Source organism: Sipha flava, unplaced genomic scaffold (genome assembly GCF_003268045.1).
Source record: "Sipha flava isolate LNK unplaced genomic scaffold, YSA_version1 176_pilon_pilon, whole genome shotgun sequence".
Taxonomy (NCBI): Eukaryota; Metazoa; Arthropoda; class Insecta; order Hemiptera; family Aphididae; genus Sipha; species Sipha flava.
In genome coordinates, this window is record NW_020272062.1 from 3,309,504 (window position 1) to 3,332,197 (window position 22,694).

The 22,694-nt window shown below is 26.1% G+C and overlaps 1 protein-coding gene across 7 annotated transcripts in view; it reads left to right on the top strand.

The window, feature by feature from the left end:
• Positions 1 to 22,694, top strand: part of LOC112680296 (potassium voltage-gated channel subfamily H member 8) — a 201,275-nt gene that overhangs the window by 107,555 nt on the left and 71,026 nt on the right. For all 7 annotated transcript variants that reach the window (XM_025550339.1, XM_025550346.1, XM_025550341.1 and 4 more), the window contains exon 4: positions 11,682 to 11,819. In XM_025550339.1, the coding sequence (XP_025406124.1) occupies positions 11,682 to 11,819 (138 nt within the window). The remainder of the gene's footprint in view (positions 1 to 11,681; positions 11,820 to 22,694) is intronic.

Here is a 22,694-nt window from a genome sequence, read left to right on the forward strand (position 1 = left end):
ACACACACACACACACACACACACACACACACACACACACACACACATACATACATACATACATACAAATACAGAAATATAATATTTTATCATACTAAGCCTTTAAGTCGATTCATTCTTTCTAATCTAAATTCAAAAGAAAAACGAGTACTAATTTAATATCAAAATTAAAATATGACACATTATATTTTATTACGAATATGTGTGGATGACAAAAAAAGTATAAAAAAAATATTATGTGTACTTATGTATTACTTAGTATTTAGTGTGTAACAACATATTTCAACTGGATAGTGGTAGATCAAATAATGTGTATTTTTAAATCGTAGAAAATGTTCAAATAAACACTTTATAAGACAATAGCGAAATATTTAACCTTCTAATTCAAATATACGAATAAAAATTTGATTTTTTAAAAATCTATTTTCAGCATATGATTTTTATAATACGAATATACATAATTTTTCAAAAAAAAATTCAATAAAGAAAGAAGTATTCAATGCCAAAATTGTCCAACTAAGCAGTCTATAATTTAAATAAATATAATTTGTTCACAGATGTACAAAGCATGTACAATCGGGTAGTATACAATTGCGAGTGGCACGATTGCGAACGATTTTTAACCTGCCTTTTTTCGTGCGGCGTTGTCAGATTAAGTGTTAGACACTGTGATCACCAAAGCAGTGTGGTAGCGATTCATGTGGTACTATAATAAAATATACATGATAAAACGTGCACGCCGCACCACCATCAAGACCGTACCTAGAAATTTTTTTCGAGAGGGGTCCAAAACATGTGTATTGTAATTTCATTGAATTTAGATTTTAACTTTTGATATTTGGTTAAAAATAAGAAAGAAAAAGATTTAATCTTCTTTTATTAAAATTAATATTATATTTTCATATGAAATTATGATATATAACTAAAAGCCGCCAATGATTAATTGAAGCTTAAGTCATTTTTGACTGAAAATATTTATGTTGGTATTAAAAATAAATAATTTTTAAACATTCGTAAAATATTGAAGAAATTTCAGGGGGGTCCATACACCCTGGACCCCCTCAGATACGGCCTTGACAACCATTGCACTGTTTAGGACTGCTTTGGTGCGCTTTATTTTTCGTTATTACAACGCACCTATACTGAATTAATAAGTTTCATATTATTTTTCCAAATTTGGTTTTATTTTCAAATAATTAAATCTTATAAAATTAACAACAATAGTTTTCTACTATTACACTGGGCTATAAGATAAATATGACGTAGAATAAATACTAACATATTGAACTATAATATTTTTCCTAAACTTAATTTATTTATTAATTTGATGAAAAACCAACTCGATTCCTATAGATGTGCAGTATTATTCAAAACTATTATTTTGTAAATTTTTATTTTTATTTTTTCAGTTCTTTACAGTTTTTTATGAATTATACATTATTATGTAATTTTATTAATATTTGTACCTAAAACCGTTTTTTAATTGAACACATATTTTGAATCATTTTATTTTATTTTTTTTTAACGTAATTATAATACAACAATAATTTCAATATAGAGAAGATATTACTAAAAAAAAAATGTAAATCAATCCTCAAATAAAATAAAATTCAGACAACTTTACATATTTACAAAAATATAAATTTGGCACCGTAGCCTACAAAAATGTTCGTTCAAAAAAAAAAAAAATGCTGTGATAAGCAACATTCATTCGCAATCGTGTTATAAAAAATGTTAAACGTTCCCAATCTATCTTTACTCCTACAATCGCGTTGCTAACTAAATATTGCAAAAATATTTAGCAAATAAAATAAAATAATTTCTATTTTTAATAATTGTTTCAAAAATAATTTGATTTTAATTTTATCGACAGAAATTATTAGAAAAATAATGAAATACGATTATAAGAATTTATTTAATAGGTATAGTTCTGTATAATGCAGTATTTTTATATTTAAAACTCCTATAGTACAAACAAAATTTATTTAAATAATAAAAAATTAGTTTCATTTAAAATTAAATGTATTGTCTACATATGTATTTACTTTATCTACTTTCTTACAAACCTATTTTCTGAATAATAAAATACTTTATTTTATTGAGTATGTACAAAATTATGACTTGATCTATTATTGATGATTTACTTTATGGGGGAATATAATTAAAATTCAGCCATAATATTAAATTATAGTTTTTTAAAACATAATTAGTCAAAGAAAATATGTATTGAAAACTGTAGAGTGTTAAATTTATTTTCAACATTATTAACTAATCATTATTAAAGACTGATTAATCTTCTTCGGTAATTATTTACAGATAACGGTATTAAAAAGTTTAATTCATCGATGAATCATTTAAAATAATTATATTTTAATTAATCAAATTTATGGTTTATTTATTTTCATTATTTTAAAAATAGTTCCGATTACCTTGTGCAAACTACTACATTGTAAGTAAAACAATGTTTTATACTATTAGAATTCAAATAACTAATTTGAGTAGAGAATGAAGACATTTGTGGAAATATATGGCTTATTAAAAAGTTACAATTTTTCATAATATCGAGGTTTATATTTAATATTACTTTCTTATTCTAGTTATTCGCAACAATATATAAGTATATTTACTAAATAAATATATATAATGCATCATAGACACTTAGTAAAATTAATAATGTTTATGTTCTTTATTTTGAAAATAGTGGTATAGATCCTCGTTTACTCTAAGGTATTTTACAACGACTCTGTATGAATAAGAGTTAAATGTTTGTAATTTCAAGCCTTTGGTTGTAACTTTACCGTTGAAACCGGTAGAATTGGTTAATTTATTCATTTTAATTATAAGTGTTGTAATTTATGGTAGTTCTAATTGAATGAGTATTGGCGGCGAGTTTGGAGGTTTGATTTCATTGGCTGTCTGCGAATAATCAATGACGTCAGTGACCATTTAGAAATCATCGTAAGAAAGGGCTATAGAAGCTATATATTTTGTGTCTTTTTCTGAAATGGAGAGATAGCATTATTTGGAGATTTTATGAATTTGGTTGACTCGTGTGGGTCTGCTTACTAGTCGTTATCATTTCCTGAGAGGTCTGGGAAGAGTTAGCTCCCAATTGATTTAATAATGATTTTGGTATTACTAACAGTGTTATCGTTTTATTTGATGTATTTTTATTCTTATAATTTGAACTCGTGGATTTATGAATATTAGAATTCATAATGATATAGGTAAGGTGATGATATAGATAGGAAAATTAATACTAATTGGCCTTTGTGAGTATAGTAATTTATACATTACCAGTAATTAGAAATCTCAGGACGTGCGCTGGGCACCTTGTTGTGCACTAATGACTTTTCTATCGAGAGCTGATAAAAGCGGGGTGGTTTAATAATATTATACGAGTGGTGACACGAACTAAAACGGTGGATTTAAATATTACATTTATATTTTTTTTTTACCGTTGATTAAGCTTAATCGATAAAACGTCAATGTGGTGTAATAATAAATAGCAATATTTCCCTATCCAATACGAAAACTTCGGTCTTAATTTAAATACCACCAAGTGCTGTATTATTTTATGATATTATATCAAAGTTTTTTTACCTGCGAGTTGTTGAACTTATGTTTTTTTTTTTTTTTAATTATTCTTAAGCCCGATAACTATGGCCCAGTGGCGGCCCGTGACTTAATATGCTGGGGATCTTGACTAATTAAATTAAAACTATGTTCTGTAACATTTACACTGAATAATAAAAATTCTTTTATTTACCTGATTAATGAGTCTAGGTTTGATATTAAAATTAAATTACAAAATATATACTTTCTGTGTATGTTTTAATTTTTTTTATAAATCAATTCAATTTTTCGATCTTTTTTTCCGGAAAATTTATCGATAACACTCTCCACAAATGTTGGATCCCTTGCCATATCGTTTAGAATGTTTTTTTTTCAGTTGCCATAGATGATAAACTTGATAGCTCATTTTAGTTTTTTGTGTCATTGTGTTTCTAAGAAAACTTTTAACACGCTTTAGTTTACTTATAGAATGTTCATTAGAAGAAGTCGTAACCGGGATTGTTAATACCAACTGACAAAGTTTAGTAACTTTAGTAGGTTAGGTTTGGTAGTAATTATATCTTCTTTTAAATCACCTACAAAAAAAAAAAAAAAAAAAATATTATGTAAAACATTGTTTGGAAGAATTATTATCACTTACTTTTTATTATAAAATCTAAAAGTTCATGAGAAGGCATATGTTTTTTGACATCGGCATAAATAACTGCTAATTCATTTCGTAAACCATCTGTATTGAAAGTATTAGGGTAATGCTGCAGTAATTTTATTAACTTCGAATCGGGAAAATTGGTGTGGTAGCTTTTGAACATTTTTTCGTTTAAGATTTCTACGAACTCTAGTTTAGGAAAATCTTCAAATCGTATATCAATTTGAATGATTAAAGAATCCAATATTTCATATGTAATCTTACGTAATTCATCTCGTTTTTGATCATCGTATTTCAATACATTATTTATCCCATTGCTTCTTCACATAAATATTCACACTCAAATTTTTCCTTAAATCAGTCAAATATTGTTTTAAATTTTGAATTTCGAAAATACAAGATTTAATATTTGAAAGGATTTTTAATTGGAGAAAATTAAATAATGATCCGTATGTATAAAAATCTTGCTAAACAAAATCAACAAGTATACAAATTTCTCATCATTAGCTTGTCATGAAGATCTGATGCTGTACAGATAGATATAGGGTCCCAACCAGGTTCTTCAGTAACATGAATAAGAGCATTTTTAATTTCTAAAAAATGTTTTTTTATCGTAAAAGCGGCTCTTGAGTGATAATTCCATCTAGTGTCTGATTGAATTGGAAGTTTAAAGCCCTGTTCTCTTAATAATTCACTTATTTTAGTAGACCGGCTAAAAAAGTGTAAATCATACTTAAATTGCAAATAAAAAGCTTGACTGATTTTATTGTTTTAGCACTATGCAACAATATCAAGTTCAGCTGATGAACATACAATGAATAAATAATGCAGTTGGATAAATTTGATTAATACGAGTTTGTACGCCATTTTTTTCTCCTGACATAATCGATGTGCCATCATAGGTCTGGTAAATAATTTTATTTCCAATACCCCATTTATTTATTTCAGATAAAATTACATCTGTTAAGCCAGCAGCTGATTTATTCTTTGAAACGTCAAAAAAACCAATAAAGCGTTCAACAATATTTTGTTCGACTACATACCGAAAAATGATACTCATCTGGGATCGGCACGATACATCTGTTGTTTCATCTGCTTGAAACAAAATTAACATTCTGTATTTCATTAAAAATTATTGAATATAAAACCGAAGTAACGCACTCTATTAACTCATTTTGTATTGTCTTAGATGTACCTTTAAACATTGATGATGACTAAAGGTGTTCTTCGAGTAATTGCTCTTCTTGTCCAAGTAGATCAAGTAATTCAAAATAATTCCCTTTATTTAAAGATTCTTTTCCCGGTGCCCACAAATAGCAAGTTCTTGTTTACCCAAAAAAACAACATGTATCATACGTGTTAACAAATGTCCATTTACACCAACCTGTTCATTATGTTTTACAGCAGCAAGTCTCTAACCTTCTGATATTGCGTGTTCAATTTGAATTTTATCTAATAGATGAAATTTTTCTTGATTTGTTAAATGTTTTTAAGAAATCGCATGTTTTTCTGAAACCTTAAAAATTTCTTACTGACGACAACCCATCAACGCTACATTCCTTCTCCCCACCAAAAATTACGCATGTAAAACAAAATAATTTATTCCTTTTACTGAAACCAATTAACCAAGGCAATTTATTATACCAACTGTTTTTAAACTTTTTTATATACTTCCCATCTGTACAGTTTAAAATCATATTTGATGTTGGGCGATGACATTTTACACTACACTTTTGTTCACACACTAAGGAATTAAAACCATTTAATAATCAAAAATCTAAAATCTTCTCTTTTTCCATTTTATAAGATAAAAATATAAAATTAACAGATAACAAAAGTTACGCTCGGCGCAAGATGCAATTGTAGTGTACACTGGCATGACGAATGAACATAGAACGCACGGAACAAGCAGTGCAGCAACCGGCAGCGTATAATTGAACCCAGTTTCAATATTATCTATAAATCGCTGTTTATTAACTCTGGCTCTCTCCGCAATACCCTGTCATAACATATAATAACATATAATGTAATGACTGAAACGGCCGGGTAACAGTTTCATCCAAACGATGTCCGTCGTATTGACGGTATCAGAAAAAAACCATCAAAAGAAACTATTTATAGAATTATGTGGCTTGTCCACTAATGATAATAAAAACAGTAAATATTCATAATTTATATTATATTAGAAAAAAATATTTTTATGAGTTCTTATGGTTTATTAGTAGCAAGTAGGTATTTTTATGGGGAGACTCAGTTTCAAAGTCTCCCCTGACGGGCTGCCACTGGCCATTAGCTATTAGTAGGGTTATTGTTGTTTTTTGGTAGTGTTTTAGAACGGTAGGTTTGTAACAAGTGAGTGAACATATGTTTTAATTATCATCTGTCGGGCAAATATTATTACTAATTTAGTAATAAAATTAGTATATTTTAAATTTAAAAAATAGTACATACAAGGCATAACAAATTACAATTTCCAATGTAATTTATATTTGTTTCAGCCTGAACTACAGATTCATTTTCTAGTTATGAAATATGAATTATATTTATTGTTTGATAGTTAACTGTTTTTTTTTTTTGAGGATATTTAATAAATTGTATTGGAAACTTAGCCTAAATTCACAGTCAAAACTCATAGGCGATTTCAACTAAAGATGTTCCGAGGAAAAAATTATAAATCGAGCACCGAGTATTGGCCGAGTAAAAATGTCAGTATTACACCGGGTACCAGGTAAAGTAAGAATAAAAATACAGTGTAAAGTCAGATAAGGGCCGAGTTTTAATTATTACATCGAGTACTCGGCTATCGAGTAATTGTCGGTTAACCAAAACACCTCTAAATTATATTAATTAAAAAAAAAATTAAAGGAATTACATTTTGCTTCCTCATCATCACCAATTCATTCGTTCGATTCATATTTTATAGTATTGATCGAATAAAAAAAATAAAAAAAATCTGAAGTTATAGATAAATTTAAAATTATAAGCAGACAAAACGCAAAGTAAGAACAACAGCAAAAATGATAATAAGTGAACCGTGACTGTCGATTGATGGGTGATGGCCGATGGGAAATAATGTGTTTTGATTTAAGATTGTTTTTATGTAATTTATTAATAAACCCATAATTTATTTTTTTAATTCTTAGAATAAAATTCCAGTTATTCACAATAACAATAACCAGCTATGGAAATTGGTTCGTTAATCCTAAATGTGCCAAAATAAATTACAACTCAGAACTTAAGATGTTCCATATTATATTAATATATGTACCTACATATTTTTATACACAGATTATCAGCCTGGTACCGGGTAAGGGCAGAGTCTTCATTATGATATCGAGTATTGGAGTATCGAGTAATTACCAGTCACCCGGATTACACATCTCTAATTTCAATGACTTTTGTTTACCATGTTTTCGTTTTTTTTTTTTTTTTTTTTTTGGGGGGGGGGGGTTAACATAGAAAATATTTTTAAGAGAAAATGGTTCATTAATACTAAAATTATATAAATATTTGGCGTTGGATATTAAATTATTTTATAAGAAAAAAAATTATAATGAATATTAAATAATATATGAACAATTAAGCACAAAAATACAAATTATGTTAATATAATTATAATAATTATAATTATATTATAATAATAATAAACATTTTTAACAATTATTTGAACAATTCAGCTAATAATTATATTTTGGTCGTCAAATATTGTAGTTACTAACTTGTAATTTTAGCATTCATTGTTATGAAAATTCATATCAATAAAATAATTCATACCATTTTTAACTTTTATTGAATAATCTGTTTGACAGACAACAATAATAGGATTTAAAATCAGGCGATTATTCAACCAGTATTCATTATTTCGTTTCACATCTTGCCTATTGCGTAGACACGTAGGTATTATACGTTGGTAGTATGATAATTTACGGATATTGTTTAAGTATAAAGCTGTTTATCGGGCATTGTCTGTTTATTGGAGTTGTAAACACTATTTACCGTCTCAAAACAGGTATTGGTGAAAAAATGTGTGCGTAGCGTTATCCGATTATGAAATAATGAATTTTCCATAACTTATATATGTATTGATAAATTAATATTTATGCGTGAAAGGACAATAATACAACAATTATATTGGGTAAAATATTAAATTGAAACCGATGCCTTTGCAACAACTCACAATAAAAACTCTGAATGCAGTGATTTATCATAATCGTAGTTTAAAAATTACCATCGTGTGTACCAGATATGGTAAACTTTTAAATACTTGATTTGTGATCGATCTCTGAGTTATTGTAGGTTGTCACGATCGACCGAAAAAAAAAATAAATAAAAGGTTGTCATTGCGCAAAAATATATTTTATAAACATGCATGTTGCATGCTACATATATATTTCTTCTGTTTAAAATATTAATATGTAATAATAACTTTAATTTTTCAATTTTGTATAACACATATTTTAAAATACTTTTTATCAATTTATACCAACACGATGAATACCGTTATTTAGTACGAAATATCCCTTAGATATAACATTATATATTACATACATATAACACATAACTGTGTGGTTATACATACATATAACCACACAACTACTCGATCTCGGTGAATAATTTCATTTTTCATTGTTATTTATTACTATTATATTATAATATAATTATATATTGTCTTAATTAATTGTTATTGATCTAATTTTATATTCGTGGGTCGAACAAAATTATAAAATGTACAAAAAAATAAATATTTAAATTTTTTTCTAAAAAAAATGAAAAAAAAATTAAAGGGGTCACGTTGGACTGGAACTCAAGTCGCGATCAACCTTTTAGGCATTCATGTTATATACCTTAGTCATGAATTGCATGCAAATTGGTTACTCTTAAATGTAATGTAATTGTAGAATATATATATATATATTCAACTACGAGCATGTAAGATCTTATTCAAAGTCTAAATTTTCATAATTTATCTAATAAAATATGTTTTAGTTATATAGTTAATTTATTAATAAATTAATTTTTTTATGCTTCATTACTATAAAATTATATATTTCATCGAATAATTAAATTTTTCTCCCTCGAATCAACGTTAATACGAAAAAAATAATTTTGTGGAAAAATATTTTTAAATAATGATTCCATACAACATTATTCTTGTAGTATAATGATTTTCAAAATTTTTTTCATTTTTATTAATTTTATTATTAATTTATACAATTCTTTGTGACCTTATCGAAATAATTAAATTATTTGATTTTTATTGATGTGGACCATTTTAAAAATATTTTTCAGTTATCATAGCCTAATTATTATAAGAACTGTAATTGCACTGTAATGTCAAGTTACATTTCATCTGAAATAGTAATTAATAAAGAGCAAAAACTTAAATAAAAATTAAAAAATATTCAAAAATTGTTGTTACTCTCCTATTTTTAAAGATTTTATAATTCAACTCATTTTCATTATACTATTTTTCCATTTCTTTTTTTTTATCACTTATTCCAAGCTTTTTACTAAATCACAACCATAAAATTAAATTGTATTCAATAATAATAATAGACATTTTTAAAGCTAAGATCAATTTTCTATGATATACTGACGTAAGATAGATGTACATAAATTGTTCGTGTGTAGATATTGAAAAATATAAAAATAAAAAGGAACTTACAGTAATTGACAGCGTCGATGGTATAGACAAATGACATGACAGATATTTATCGTCTTCGTCGTCGTTTTTTTTTAGGATTTTCTAGTAAATAAACGATAAACTCGTTAGAACATTCTTATTCACTGAATAAATATACAATGAAAAAAAATTATAGTAATAATAATAATAATATTCATATTAAACAATTGGTGGTGTACAAATCAGACATATGTATAAAAACAAATAACTTATTAATATTTTTGTCTTTTTTATTAGTTTCTATTAACCATGAAATTACTTGCATTATTCTTTTTTTTTTTTTTAAAATAAAAAAGTTTTTTATTCTTATTTTTACAAGTTAAGAGCATAGCAGTTTCACAACCAAATTGTCTGATTCATATTGTCAAATATACATCATATTAACTGAAATTGTTTAAAGATTATAGCTTAATCACATAAAATATTTTCTTTTAACTACATGACTAAAAATGATGTGTAATAAACGCAAGTAAATAGCTCAAAAAATGTGTTAATTTATATACAAATATTTTCACAGTTATTTGAATTTATGTTAGCATTGCCTTATAAAATTATTTTAAATCATTCTAAATTTTTATTTTAATATTTAATGATAAAAATCATATTTTATATGTACTCAGCAGGGAAACAAAAAACTATTTATAGATTTTCATTTCTTTTATTGAAATATTATTCCCCAAAGAATATCATAGTATAGCGATGAATCTAATTTTCTTATGGAAAATAAAAAATGAAAAACTTTAAACTATAAACTTAAAACTGTTATTTAAAAATCACAGACAATAAATATTGTAATATCACTTCCGCTTTAAATTTTAATGATATATTATTCTAATATTTACAATATTATTTCAGATTGATATTATGTTTATAAATGTATCCAATATCCATTTTTCATTTTTAGGAAATATATTGTCATTTTGAAAATGTCAATAGTTTTATTTTCGTGTTATTACTAATTGTAATTTAAAATCAAAGTTTTTTTCTTCTTATTTCATTGTTTAAACTACATGGTTACTAGCTTACAATTGTTTAAAGGGGTGTACTTGGATTATTTAGATATATGGAGTGATTTTCTCCATTCGATTTACATTATATTAAGTTGTACAATTCAATTATTTTTAAAAAAAGAAATATTTTTTGCAGTCTGAATAAGGTCCAATTGCTTCGTACAAGTTATTCAGACTTTGACATTCTTCTCTGACCTTAAATTAAAGTTTTATTATATAGGTATTCAGTTTATAATTTATTATACCAACCATTACAAAAAATACTTTTTTTTCTAGTTTTCTTATTTTTAAATGTATATAAATGATACTATGTAGCTACTACATATTTTTTTTTAGTGACCCACAAGACCCAAAGTATATTTCACTATTCTGTCTCATTTCCCCACCTAAGTGAATAAATTTTCCAATTTAAAATAAAATATTGTAAATCATTTTACACATTTTTTTTAAAGTAAAACTAATAAAAATCATTCTTTGGGGCAAACATAACGTTAGAATTTAATGGTAAAGCACTACATAGGAGATAACAAGGTTTCGCCGAAGTCTGAAGTGTATGTGAGAATAGAAAAACAAATAATGAGTCTACGGATCTCATATGACCACTATGTATCAAAGACTGACTCGAACGGAAAGGAATTGAGGAAATATTTACACGTATTTAACGAGAATCATTCGTCGATTTTACTTTAAATTTGAGTTGTCTGTCTGTTTTGATAAGGAAATAACATTCTACCATGTACTTAGAAATCTTGTTTTCTTTATTTAGGATCTCCATTTTGGTGTTTGCTGGACATTGTACCGATCAAAAATGAAAAACGAGAAGTGGTGTTGTTTTTGGCTTCCCATAAAGACATCACACATACCAAAATGGCGGAAATGCACGTCGGTATGGACTACGATCCAGGTAAGATCGACACGATTTATACATATAGAGTATACTCGTACTTAGGTATTCCTTTTAGAGATTATATTACAAACCCATTCACCGTAATAAAATCGAGTAAGTCAATACATTAATATTTTAATCAAATATGTCAATAAGTCATTAGGAAACAGATTGGTGCCTATTTAATTTGATATTTGAATAACTCAGTTCATTTAAATTTTAGTATAAAATAAATGAAAAAAAAGTTGACAAATCGAGTAGAATAGAATACAGTTTTTTAACTATTCAATTTCATCAATAACGTGTTTATATATTGTATTTCAGCAAAATAAATGATCTTTTATTTTACTGCTCAACATAAAGCTATCAGTGTGCCTAGTAATACACAAAGTTTTAAAAATATAGAATTTTTGGTTTGTCAGTTTTTTTACAAATGTTTAAAGTTTGAGTTATAAGTTGTTATAGAGTTATCCAATGACTGGTCGTTTTGTTAAAAATCATGATTAATTATTTTTTATTACAAACTTATAAAAAAACAGCAATTTATATTTTTAAAACAAAAAAAAAACAACAGTGGATCTTATTTATATACCATTGAAACTATAATTTAAAAAAAAAAATCTTGCATTGAATGCGATTTTAAAATTATTTGTTTTCCCAAGTTTGTATTTTATTTTGTATTAATGTTAATTAATCAATTATACAATCAAATTGATAATCAATTATATAAAAAAAAACGCTTAAGTTAAATTTGGTCAATAAGACATACACTCAATTTACAATTATATATATTAGAATGTATAATATAACAAATTAAATGAACGAATACACAAAGCTGATCTGTTATGTTATTTTTATTGATTTAAGCTTCGACTACTATGGCCGTTGACTAATAGTGGTAACGATGTAATTTTAGTAGGTTTCTTGTTGATACATTAATGTTGATTCTTGGAAACATGTATTTTGAGGACATTGCTTGGTCATCAAAAACTTGGACCGTTAACGGCCAATGTTTTACACACAGCACTTACAGTGCTGTGGCTAATCAACGCACCATACTATGCCCTCTAACTTGTTATGATTAATCAGCTTATCCCATTATGGTTTGTCTTTTTTTATATTTTTTTTTCCATCATTCTTTATTTTTTGTATAAAATATGATCTATTGTTTTAAAAAATGCAGTGAAAATTACTCTTGATTGATATGAGATTATTTTTTCGTGTTATAAGAGATATCAATGACATGGCTGCTTTTGTCTCGAGAATAATTTTTAGTACCAATCAACCCGTCGTACGGCGCACGGGGTAAATAATTACCCCAGACTTATTTATATTGTGTATAGGTAATAAAATAATGTATTTAGGTGTTTGTCCTCCTCAATAGCTTTAAATAATACTTCTATAAATATACTGTTTGTTGTTTCATGTTATTTTTATACATTTTATTTTATCTAGAACGTATTATAGTCGTATACAGTGATATCTGAAAATTATTTACCCTGGGTTTTTGTTTTTTTAAAATCATAATATTTTTTAATCGCTCCGTAGAATTTCTGTATATCTCTCACAAGTACCTATTTTTAACTTATTACTTTGAAATGTTCAATATTATTCAGTCATAATACGGTGTTATCAAAAGCGAATATACTTGTAAAATATTGGCGTCGAGGCCATATTCACTACAGGAAAATACTATTATCTTTTTTTAAAAATAGACTAAAATTAAATCCGATCGAGTTATTCGATTCTTAAAATAAATATGAATAGCAACAAGAAAAATAGATCAATGAAGTTCAAATTATAACATACTATAGTGAATAACCTTGGGGTAAAAATTTACCCCGTGCGCGTAAATATGATATGCAGATGGGAATGGTGGTGATATTTTCTTTTGAAACAGTGAAACAGTCTTCCTCCATCCGGAATGTAAAACCACCGGAAGCCGGATATAAACTGACCATTATACGTTTAGACTCAACCGCTTCATTGCCACGACCCCCCATTCACCCACGGATTTTTTTATGCAACATGCGAGTTATTACACAATGCATTTATTTTTCATATAAACATTTTCAAGTCCAATAATCTGTCATGAAGAATCTTAAGCGTATAATATTTTTTGCATCTTATAGTGGGAACACGTATACGGGGGTCCCTTTTTTTTTGTTGTGCACAAACTAACATATATTTGAATGTTTACCTGTTGTGTCTCACGTGGAAACCTTTCGAACCTCGTTTTTTTTTCAATGTCAATAATTCATTATATTTTTCAAATTTATACAAATAATATTGCTAACATGACACCCATCTTTGCAATACCTATACAAGTTCGAAGTGTGATCCACACTCCTGCTATCCATTATGTCAGTGATCATCAGTATTCTGTTCGTGAAGTGAAAAGATGAAGGACAAACACTTGGTATTGATGTCATTAACGGTTTTTCATTTCCAATTTTTCACTAAATAACATTACCCATGTACTTAGACATTTATTTTATTATCAGAATTATAAAGTTTACAGTTGTTTCAGTTTATATTTAGACAAGGGTGTATTGTAAACTAATTTTCATTTAATACTTTTTTATTTGGCGCAATTATAATTTTCAATTAAAGTAAACAATAATATAAGTTATCTAATAGTCTATGGGTTGAAATGGTACTATTAGAATTATAAAAATACTAAATTTTTTAAACAGTTCATGGTGTTAAACAGTAAATAATGTATCAATCATTTCATAAATCATATATTTTTAACAATTCTTCCTTTTAACTTTGACCGTTTTAACTAAATTTTAATAAATTTAAATAGTATATTTTAATCTAATTTGTATTTTAAATCTTAGAGCTAACTATTTTAAAATACGAATAATATTTCCGTCATTATTAGCATTTTTATTTTATTATATTTTAAACTTACATTAATTAGCAATAACTTTTAGTTTTAGTACCCAGTATATCTATATTCTATTGTTATAACTGTTAACCTTAGTTAAAACTATATTTTTTTTGCATATGCTATTTTTTATATTAATTCTATAGTTTGTATTTTTAAACTCTTAATTTCATATAAGTAGTACTACTTAAGAGGTGATTAATTAGATAATTCAATTATAGTTTAGCATATTTCCTACGTAGAAGCAATATATTTTAGTCTCAACATTTCATTGGCGAGTAATATGCTTTGGTTGTACATCTAAGTGCATAATACCTATTCGTTGTTACTGAGCCAAACGTCTTTTATTGTACTCCAGATTTGATTTTTTATACGTCATCAATTCTAAATCTGTATTTTTGGTATTCATTTTTATCAATATAAATGTTGATTTATTAAATAACCATAATAGTTTTTACTTACTATTTTTTTAAATGTATTAACCATTGTGCTAAGTAAAGTAGTTGATTTATATTAATGTGTTAGATGTTTGTATTGTTCTGGTTTGAAAATTGGTTTTATAAATCCTTTTTTTTTCTATTATGATATTATAATATTAGTTGAATTTCATATGCAGTTATATATATTTAGAAGATTTTTTTTAATCATTTGCCCATGTTTTGTAGAAAAATTAATTAATTTTTTTTGTTATTGTATTTATAAAAAGTTTTTTTTTGGCCTTTTACCATTATATTGTTAAGATACCAAAAATTGATTATAGATAAATTGAAAATATTATCGACATAATATTGGAATCTTTGGAATCTTGTAAGCCTTATTTGTTATGTAGTTTTAAAATTTCATATTTAAGAAATTAACCTATACCTGTATATATTTATATTATACATTATGCAATTTACAAATAATACAATATAATAATTTGTGTAAATATTGACATTTTAATTATATGCTGTATTATAAGTACCTAATAATAATTAATTTGTAGTTGAACCAAAAATAGTGGTGTCTATTATGCATAAATGATGTCAAAAAGAAGCAACTGATTGTGTATTTGTTATCATTATTTTAGATTTTTAGTTTAAACCCTCTGTATGGTTTTAACGAAATTGGATTCGTTGATTAACCCATAGCATCAAAATTGTATTATATGTCTAGGAATTCTTAAAGATCACAAGAACATGTTGAAATTCTAAATTATGGTATTAGAGTTACTTAAGTACGTTATTTTTTCACTTACAATTATAAACGTGCATTGTATATATTTGGTACTTTTAGCTGAGAGGGATAATATTGCAAGACACTCTTTCCTCTTTCGTAAAATAGCAATTTATACGTGTTAACAGTGGCGGAACTGGAATTTATTTCGAGAAAGGAAGGGGGCGTTATACATTTGAAAAAAATTAAAATTTCGAAGGTGTTCAGTGGGAAAAATGAGCTAAGGTTAAGTTAATTACAAATTTCCCGGGGGGGGGGGGATTCCAAATTCCCTTAGTTGCGCTACTGCCTGTTATAATTACATACAATTTATTTTGAAACTTAATATGATTTTTCCTATTTGAAATTGTAACTTATGGGTTTGGAGAATTGGTTAACATTTTAGAAAATGTAATAGATTTAATAATTTATTTCTTAATAAACGTCAAACGAAATAAGATAGAAAGAAAGATACTGTTAACATTGAATATCAAATTAGTATGCCTATGCATATTATTTACCAACATAACTATGTTACAAAGGATTTTTATTTCAGCTGTATATGCAAGTATTCAAAACGTATATAGAAATATGGGTTTAATGAAAGGTTTAGGACAGCTAGAAAACTACGTTATTAGTTATGAATTGTTAAGAATGTTATATTTAAGTTATATTCATTATATTTAATATAAAATGATTGAGTGTTAATATATTAGAACAAAAGAAAATAAATTCAATTTTTTAGTTTCTTACTAAATACTAAATTTCTAAATAAATAACTATTTCTCTTTTTATTTCATTAATGGATATTGTTATTTTCTTATCTATTCCAGTTGTAAATCAACTATATCTATGGACATATTCTAAATGACGTTAATTTATTAAGACTTCGAATAAAGCAAATATGTTAATGAAACTGACTTTGCTTAGTCGGTGTAATGCGACGATTCAGCTATCTTGTAAAACGTCAAAAATTAAACACAAATACTTCTAGTTTTAATCAACCAGTTACAGTTTTCTGAAAGTTCTAAAAGTAACTAAAAAATTTCGATTCCATTTTGGTTGGTAAAAAAGTTATTTTCGTTTAATGGTCTTTTAATAGATATTAATTATGACTGGGTTTTGAAATTATCTCCAGTTGTTTATTGCAGAATTAATAAACCATTAAGATTTAAAATTAACTATAATAGAATATTTAACACTTACGAGTATACTAGTATAATTTAACATTTTATAAATTTTCTTAAATTTAAAAGATGTATTCTTATAATTAATAAGTACAAGTACTTGGCTTTGCAGACGATCTAAATATCTTGGAAAACTCCGTAGAAGACACGCGAAAAACAGCTCAAGTGCTTGAACAAGCAGCCAGTAAAATAGTTCTAAAAATTAATATGGATAAAACGAAAAAACATAGAACTGCAAGGCAAAGAAGACAACACTAATACGGATTCTTTTGCGCTCGAAAAAATTAATGAATTTTGTTACCTAGGTGCAATACTGAGTAAAAACAATGATTGGGATAGAGAAATAGATGTAAGAATGACAAAAGCAGAAAGAGTGACGTTCGCTCTAAATAAGTTTTTAAAGTCAAAAATATTCTCTAAAATAACTAAAGCAAGGCTGTACTCAGCAATAATCAGACCCACACTCACATGAATGTGTGAGGCATGGACAATCACAAGCACTATGGAAAGAAAACTCAGAACTTTTAAAAACAAAGTATGGAGGGTAATATGTGGACCATTATACGATAATGATAAAGAAACATGGAGGAGGAAGTACAACAAAGAGCTGCAGAAAGAAATGAAAATGTCACCAGTAGTAAATTTCGTCAGAAGACAAAGAATTCAATGCTAGGCCACATGTGGTGGCGCAGTGAGAATGATATAAACAAAGTAGTACTGGAGTGGAAGTCTCGAGGACGACCTAGAAAAAGATAGTTAGAAGTTGTGGAAGAGGACTTGAAGAGAATGAGAATTGAAAATTGGAGAGAATTAGCCCAGGATAGAGAAAAATGGAGGGATTAAAAATTAAAATACTCTTAAAGAGTATTATAGACTAGATGATGAAGAAGAAGAAACAATTATTATAATTGATAACCTGAATTTAAGTTTTACTTGGAATATTTTTTTGATTACTATGACTAACCACTGGTTTAGTAAATATATTAATGTTCTGCAGCTGTTTATCCATTACCTACATCTCATCTGTTTTGGGTTTTATCACATATATAGTTATTTTGTTTAAATTCAATTTTTGAAGACTTACGATTGGAATTGATTTTTCGGAGTTTAATAAAACGGTCTTTGAATGCTATAAGTTGATTTTTTTCTATATTCATTCATAATTTCAGAGATATCAACGTATGTGTTTTAGATTTTTAATTATTTTTAATGCTGTTGAAATAATATTATAATAAAATATATATTTTTATATTATTATTGTATTATAAATTTATAATTTTTTTATTGAATATAAAACCATTAAACATTTGAATCAAATTAATATAAATTAAAATAAAGTAATAAAATAAAACAAAACTTAGTGATTTGTTAATACTCATAAATTAATATATAAATAAATAATTAAATAAATACTTAACTTGGGGTATTATTATATTTTTAGTGTACGACCGAATGCATTTAATATAAATTGCTTTGAAAAAAGTTTTCGTCAAATACATGGATTAATAAATGGGTCCCTAAAAATGTCCGCTATTTTTTTATTCTGTTTAGTAATTACTAAGTACTAAAAAATGAGATACTTTAAGGTACTTAATTAAATTATAACCAGTAAAAGTAGCATACTTTACAACTGTTCATTATATTATGTTCCTATACTTTAATAGTCTACAATGCTAATATATTTTTCTAATTTATAATTTGTAAATAGTATCAACAATTGATAAGCTAACTATAATTAATAACTAATGAGAATTTTCAACAAAAATGTTTAGCGTAATACATAATGTACTATTTTAGGCCACCAGAATAAAATGTGAAATTTGATTGAATTATTATTAAATATTAGAAATAAAATATAAAATATTTTATTTACAAATATGAAATATGTATTTTTATCTTATGATTTCGTGTATCTATAGTGAACCTAAATAAATATTAAACCTTGTTTTTGTAAACATTAACATTGAAGAATTTCAGTTTACCTACGTAAAATAACTAAAAATAGTTACATGGATTCAAATAATAAACAAAATTTGAACACGTATTTTATTTATTTCTACTGATAATGGCTTGATTGGTCTTTGAATATTACGGTCGTACATGTCATGGATAAATATTTTGCGCCTAATAGTATTCAGATTAAATGGACTTTATTCGTTTCCATAGTAACTGAATGAAAATCAAAATCAGATACACAAAAAAACAAACCAACGACTTTTATACGTTAAGTTTTGAGATTTGTCAACAGCACATAAAATAGTGCTATTTTCACAAAGTTTTGTCGATCGTTTTATCCCGTCGTGCACCCAGTTAAGATAATATACTCGTACTTTGAAATTGTCTAATGTTTTATTATTTAATTTATATTTGTCAGCAGATATCTATTAATATGTTTCATAACTGATTATTGATTAAATAATGTTTTGACAAAACAATTTAATCGTGTTTCTTCAGGTATACGTGTAATATAGTATTGTTTTTGAGAGTATTTTTTAACACAATATCACAATAATATTACGGGAAATTTCTCGTTTTCAAAACTTACCGTAACGTCTCATTGTTTTCCGTGATTATCATCTATAACAGTGATATTTTGATTGATGATACTCAGCACATTATTAATTACTACAAATATTCTTATCTAGGTACACGATCTTTAGCTTAATTATGTGTACATTCTCTCAAAACTAATTTTAAATTAATATATTTTTTTTTTTTATAAAGAATAAAAAAGTATTTAGATATTTTAATAAAATATTGGCTTTAGGAAAACAAAATAGAGGTCTTAAAATTATTTTTTTGGTTTTTGAATAAAAACTATTGATTATATTTTTATTTATTTTTGATTAATAAATTTATAATGTGCTAATTTTTAGTAATTTTTTTTTAAGCAAATAGTACTGCACATTTTCTTAGCTTTTAATTAATTCATAGTATATTGTTAGTATGTTAATCTAATATCTAATATTTTATAACAGTAAAAAAAAAAAAATAAAAAAAAATACCTAAAAAATATTAAAAAGGAACCAATAATTAAACTAAAAATAAATAATTATAAATAGTTTTATGCATTTTAATAAATTATTAAAATTTTTTAAAATTGAAATGGCTCTTATTCAGTCAATTTTGAATTTAGAACCACAACTGACACATCAAAATTATTTTAAATAAATAGGCCTATCTGAATATGGTTTGGAAAATAGGTGTTACCAATTAAAAAAAACATATTTTACTGCGCAGGCACATACCGAAATTATGAAATTATACAACTTTCAAAGTTATCTATAAATGTATGTTTATAAACCACTAGATTGTAAAAAAAAATTAATTTTATTTCGAAGTAATCCGGCCCCGAAATGCAGTTTTCCTTAAATTGGTGATGACACAATATATTGATTTTTCTTATCTAAGACTTCAACTTGTTTACTGTTGAATCGTTACAATATTATGTATGAATATGTACAGAAGATCACATTTTTATCTGCCGATTATTTTTCTTATCTGTTATTAATGTTACAAAAATGTCCATCGACAAAATTACAACTCCAATATCTCTATCGCTTTGTTTGTAAGTCAGGTGTATTGGAAATATTTTCAAAACATACCTTTCACAAATTACTTACCTTTAAGTGGAAATATAAAATGTTGTACAACTAATTAAAGTTATTCCCAGTCATTGTACAAAGTTAGGTAAAATGATCACTAAGCATGTATAAAGCATGGCTTTATGGCCTCACATTAATAAAATGTTATGATTGGTAATTATAGAAATTAGGTTGATATAATAGAAGATAAATTGTTTGATCCATTGGTAACAAACAACAACAAGTTATCACGTATGATACGTTTAGACTATGGTCGAAACAAAAATTACTGCTACCGAACGAATTTGTCCGCAGATTTACTACACATTCGGCTGCACCGTGTAGATTATTCGTTCATGTTCGCTTCTAAGTATTACTAAGTATGGTTTTCACTGATAGTACTGCTCTAGAAGAGAACTTTGCCAAAATTCCATTTATTGTAATCAGTTTACCAAATACACTGGTTCATTCGGTAGTATACGCTCTCGTTCGCTCGCGTTTGAATCGAATCTAAATGCAGCTGTAGATACAAAACAACTTTGATATACCTTTTAATATCAAAATATTTTTCGAATTTACCAGAAATTTTTTATTTTTAGTCACTGAAAATTTTTAGTTTTTGGTCAATATTATTAGATATCGAGTCAACTAAATCTAGTAGTAATGTCTGTATCTGCAAAGGCAACAGAGACAAAATTAAAATTTTATGGGTTAGTATTAAAATAACATCAAAACCTCAACATATTTTTACTCGTCAAAAACAAATAACCAATGACTTGCGAGTGTAACTATATATCGATCAATGATAGCAAATCCCTTTTTAGATAAATCGAAACGCGTAAAACTTAAAGTTGACTTGAATGTGAGAGAAAACTATTTTTGTACAATATTTGAGTTACAAAATGTCTGACAAGGTAATATATGATCCAGACAACAATATTAAAAATCAATAATAGTACCGATAAATAGGATTTTAACTTGTGTAATTCTCTCAAAAATTTGATTGTCAATCCTCTGGGTATAGAACAATATGGTTTATGTTGATGAGAACAATTAGAAAAGTAGCAAAAAATAAAAATATTTACGATATAGATTAGCGTATACAGTTGTTACAGTATAAACCGCATATATTTGCAATTACGAACCTTAGATGATTTTTAAAGTGTAGTAGATAAACACGATCAATAAATTCAATCACAAATCACGGGATGGGTGATCAGAGTTAATCATGTCCATTCCAAAAACCCAATCTGCCACATTAAAAAAATTAATTCAGTCGTTTATTGTCTTTCGTTTATGTACATTGTACAAAATCGTTCTTTTTCACTGATATTTTGATGAAGAATAATAATTAGAAAATATGCATTTAAATAACTTTAATAATTTAAGTATGTTATTTTTTATGAGACGAGTTAAAAAACACGTTTTATGCTAATCGTACTCAATAATTCAGGTAGAATTTTATATCCATATTCAGGTATGGAATTTACATACTATCAATTATGATCAACATAAAATCCTTTTTTAAATATTTCAGTGTAATAGTGTTCGGAGTTATAAGGTGTATTATTAGTACGCTTATTGGGTTAACTTAACGTGTTATAATATTTTATAATTTTAAATCATTGGTAGTTTACCTTTTTCTAGCTGTCTAATAGACGGAAAGTCACGGAAGTTCACAACAGAGTAATTGGAAAAAAAATGATTATAACCAAGTGTATACCTATATTCAGTATACTATTTAATATTAAAATTTACAATATAAGATGCTGCAAGTTCTGTGTAAAATAACAGTAAGCAATTAAATTTAATAAAATAACAAATGCAACTTAATTGTACATTTACAATATTTCTCGAAAAAAGAGTGAAGTTGATATTGTATTCTTCTTACATAATAAACTTTCAAAAATATACCGTTATGCTCTACAGTGCACGCATATCGAATGTTATTGCGTAAACATTGAAAGGTATTTCTTCTTTAGAAAATCGGATTATGTAAAATTGGTTCTTTTGATTAAATAAAAAAAAAAAAAAG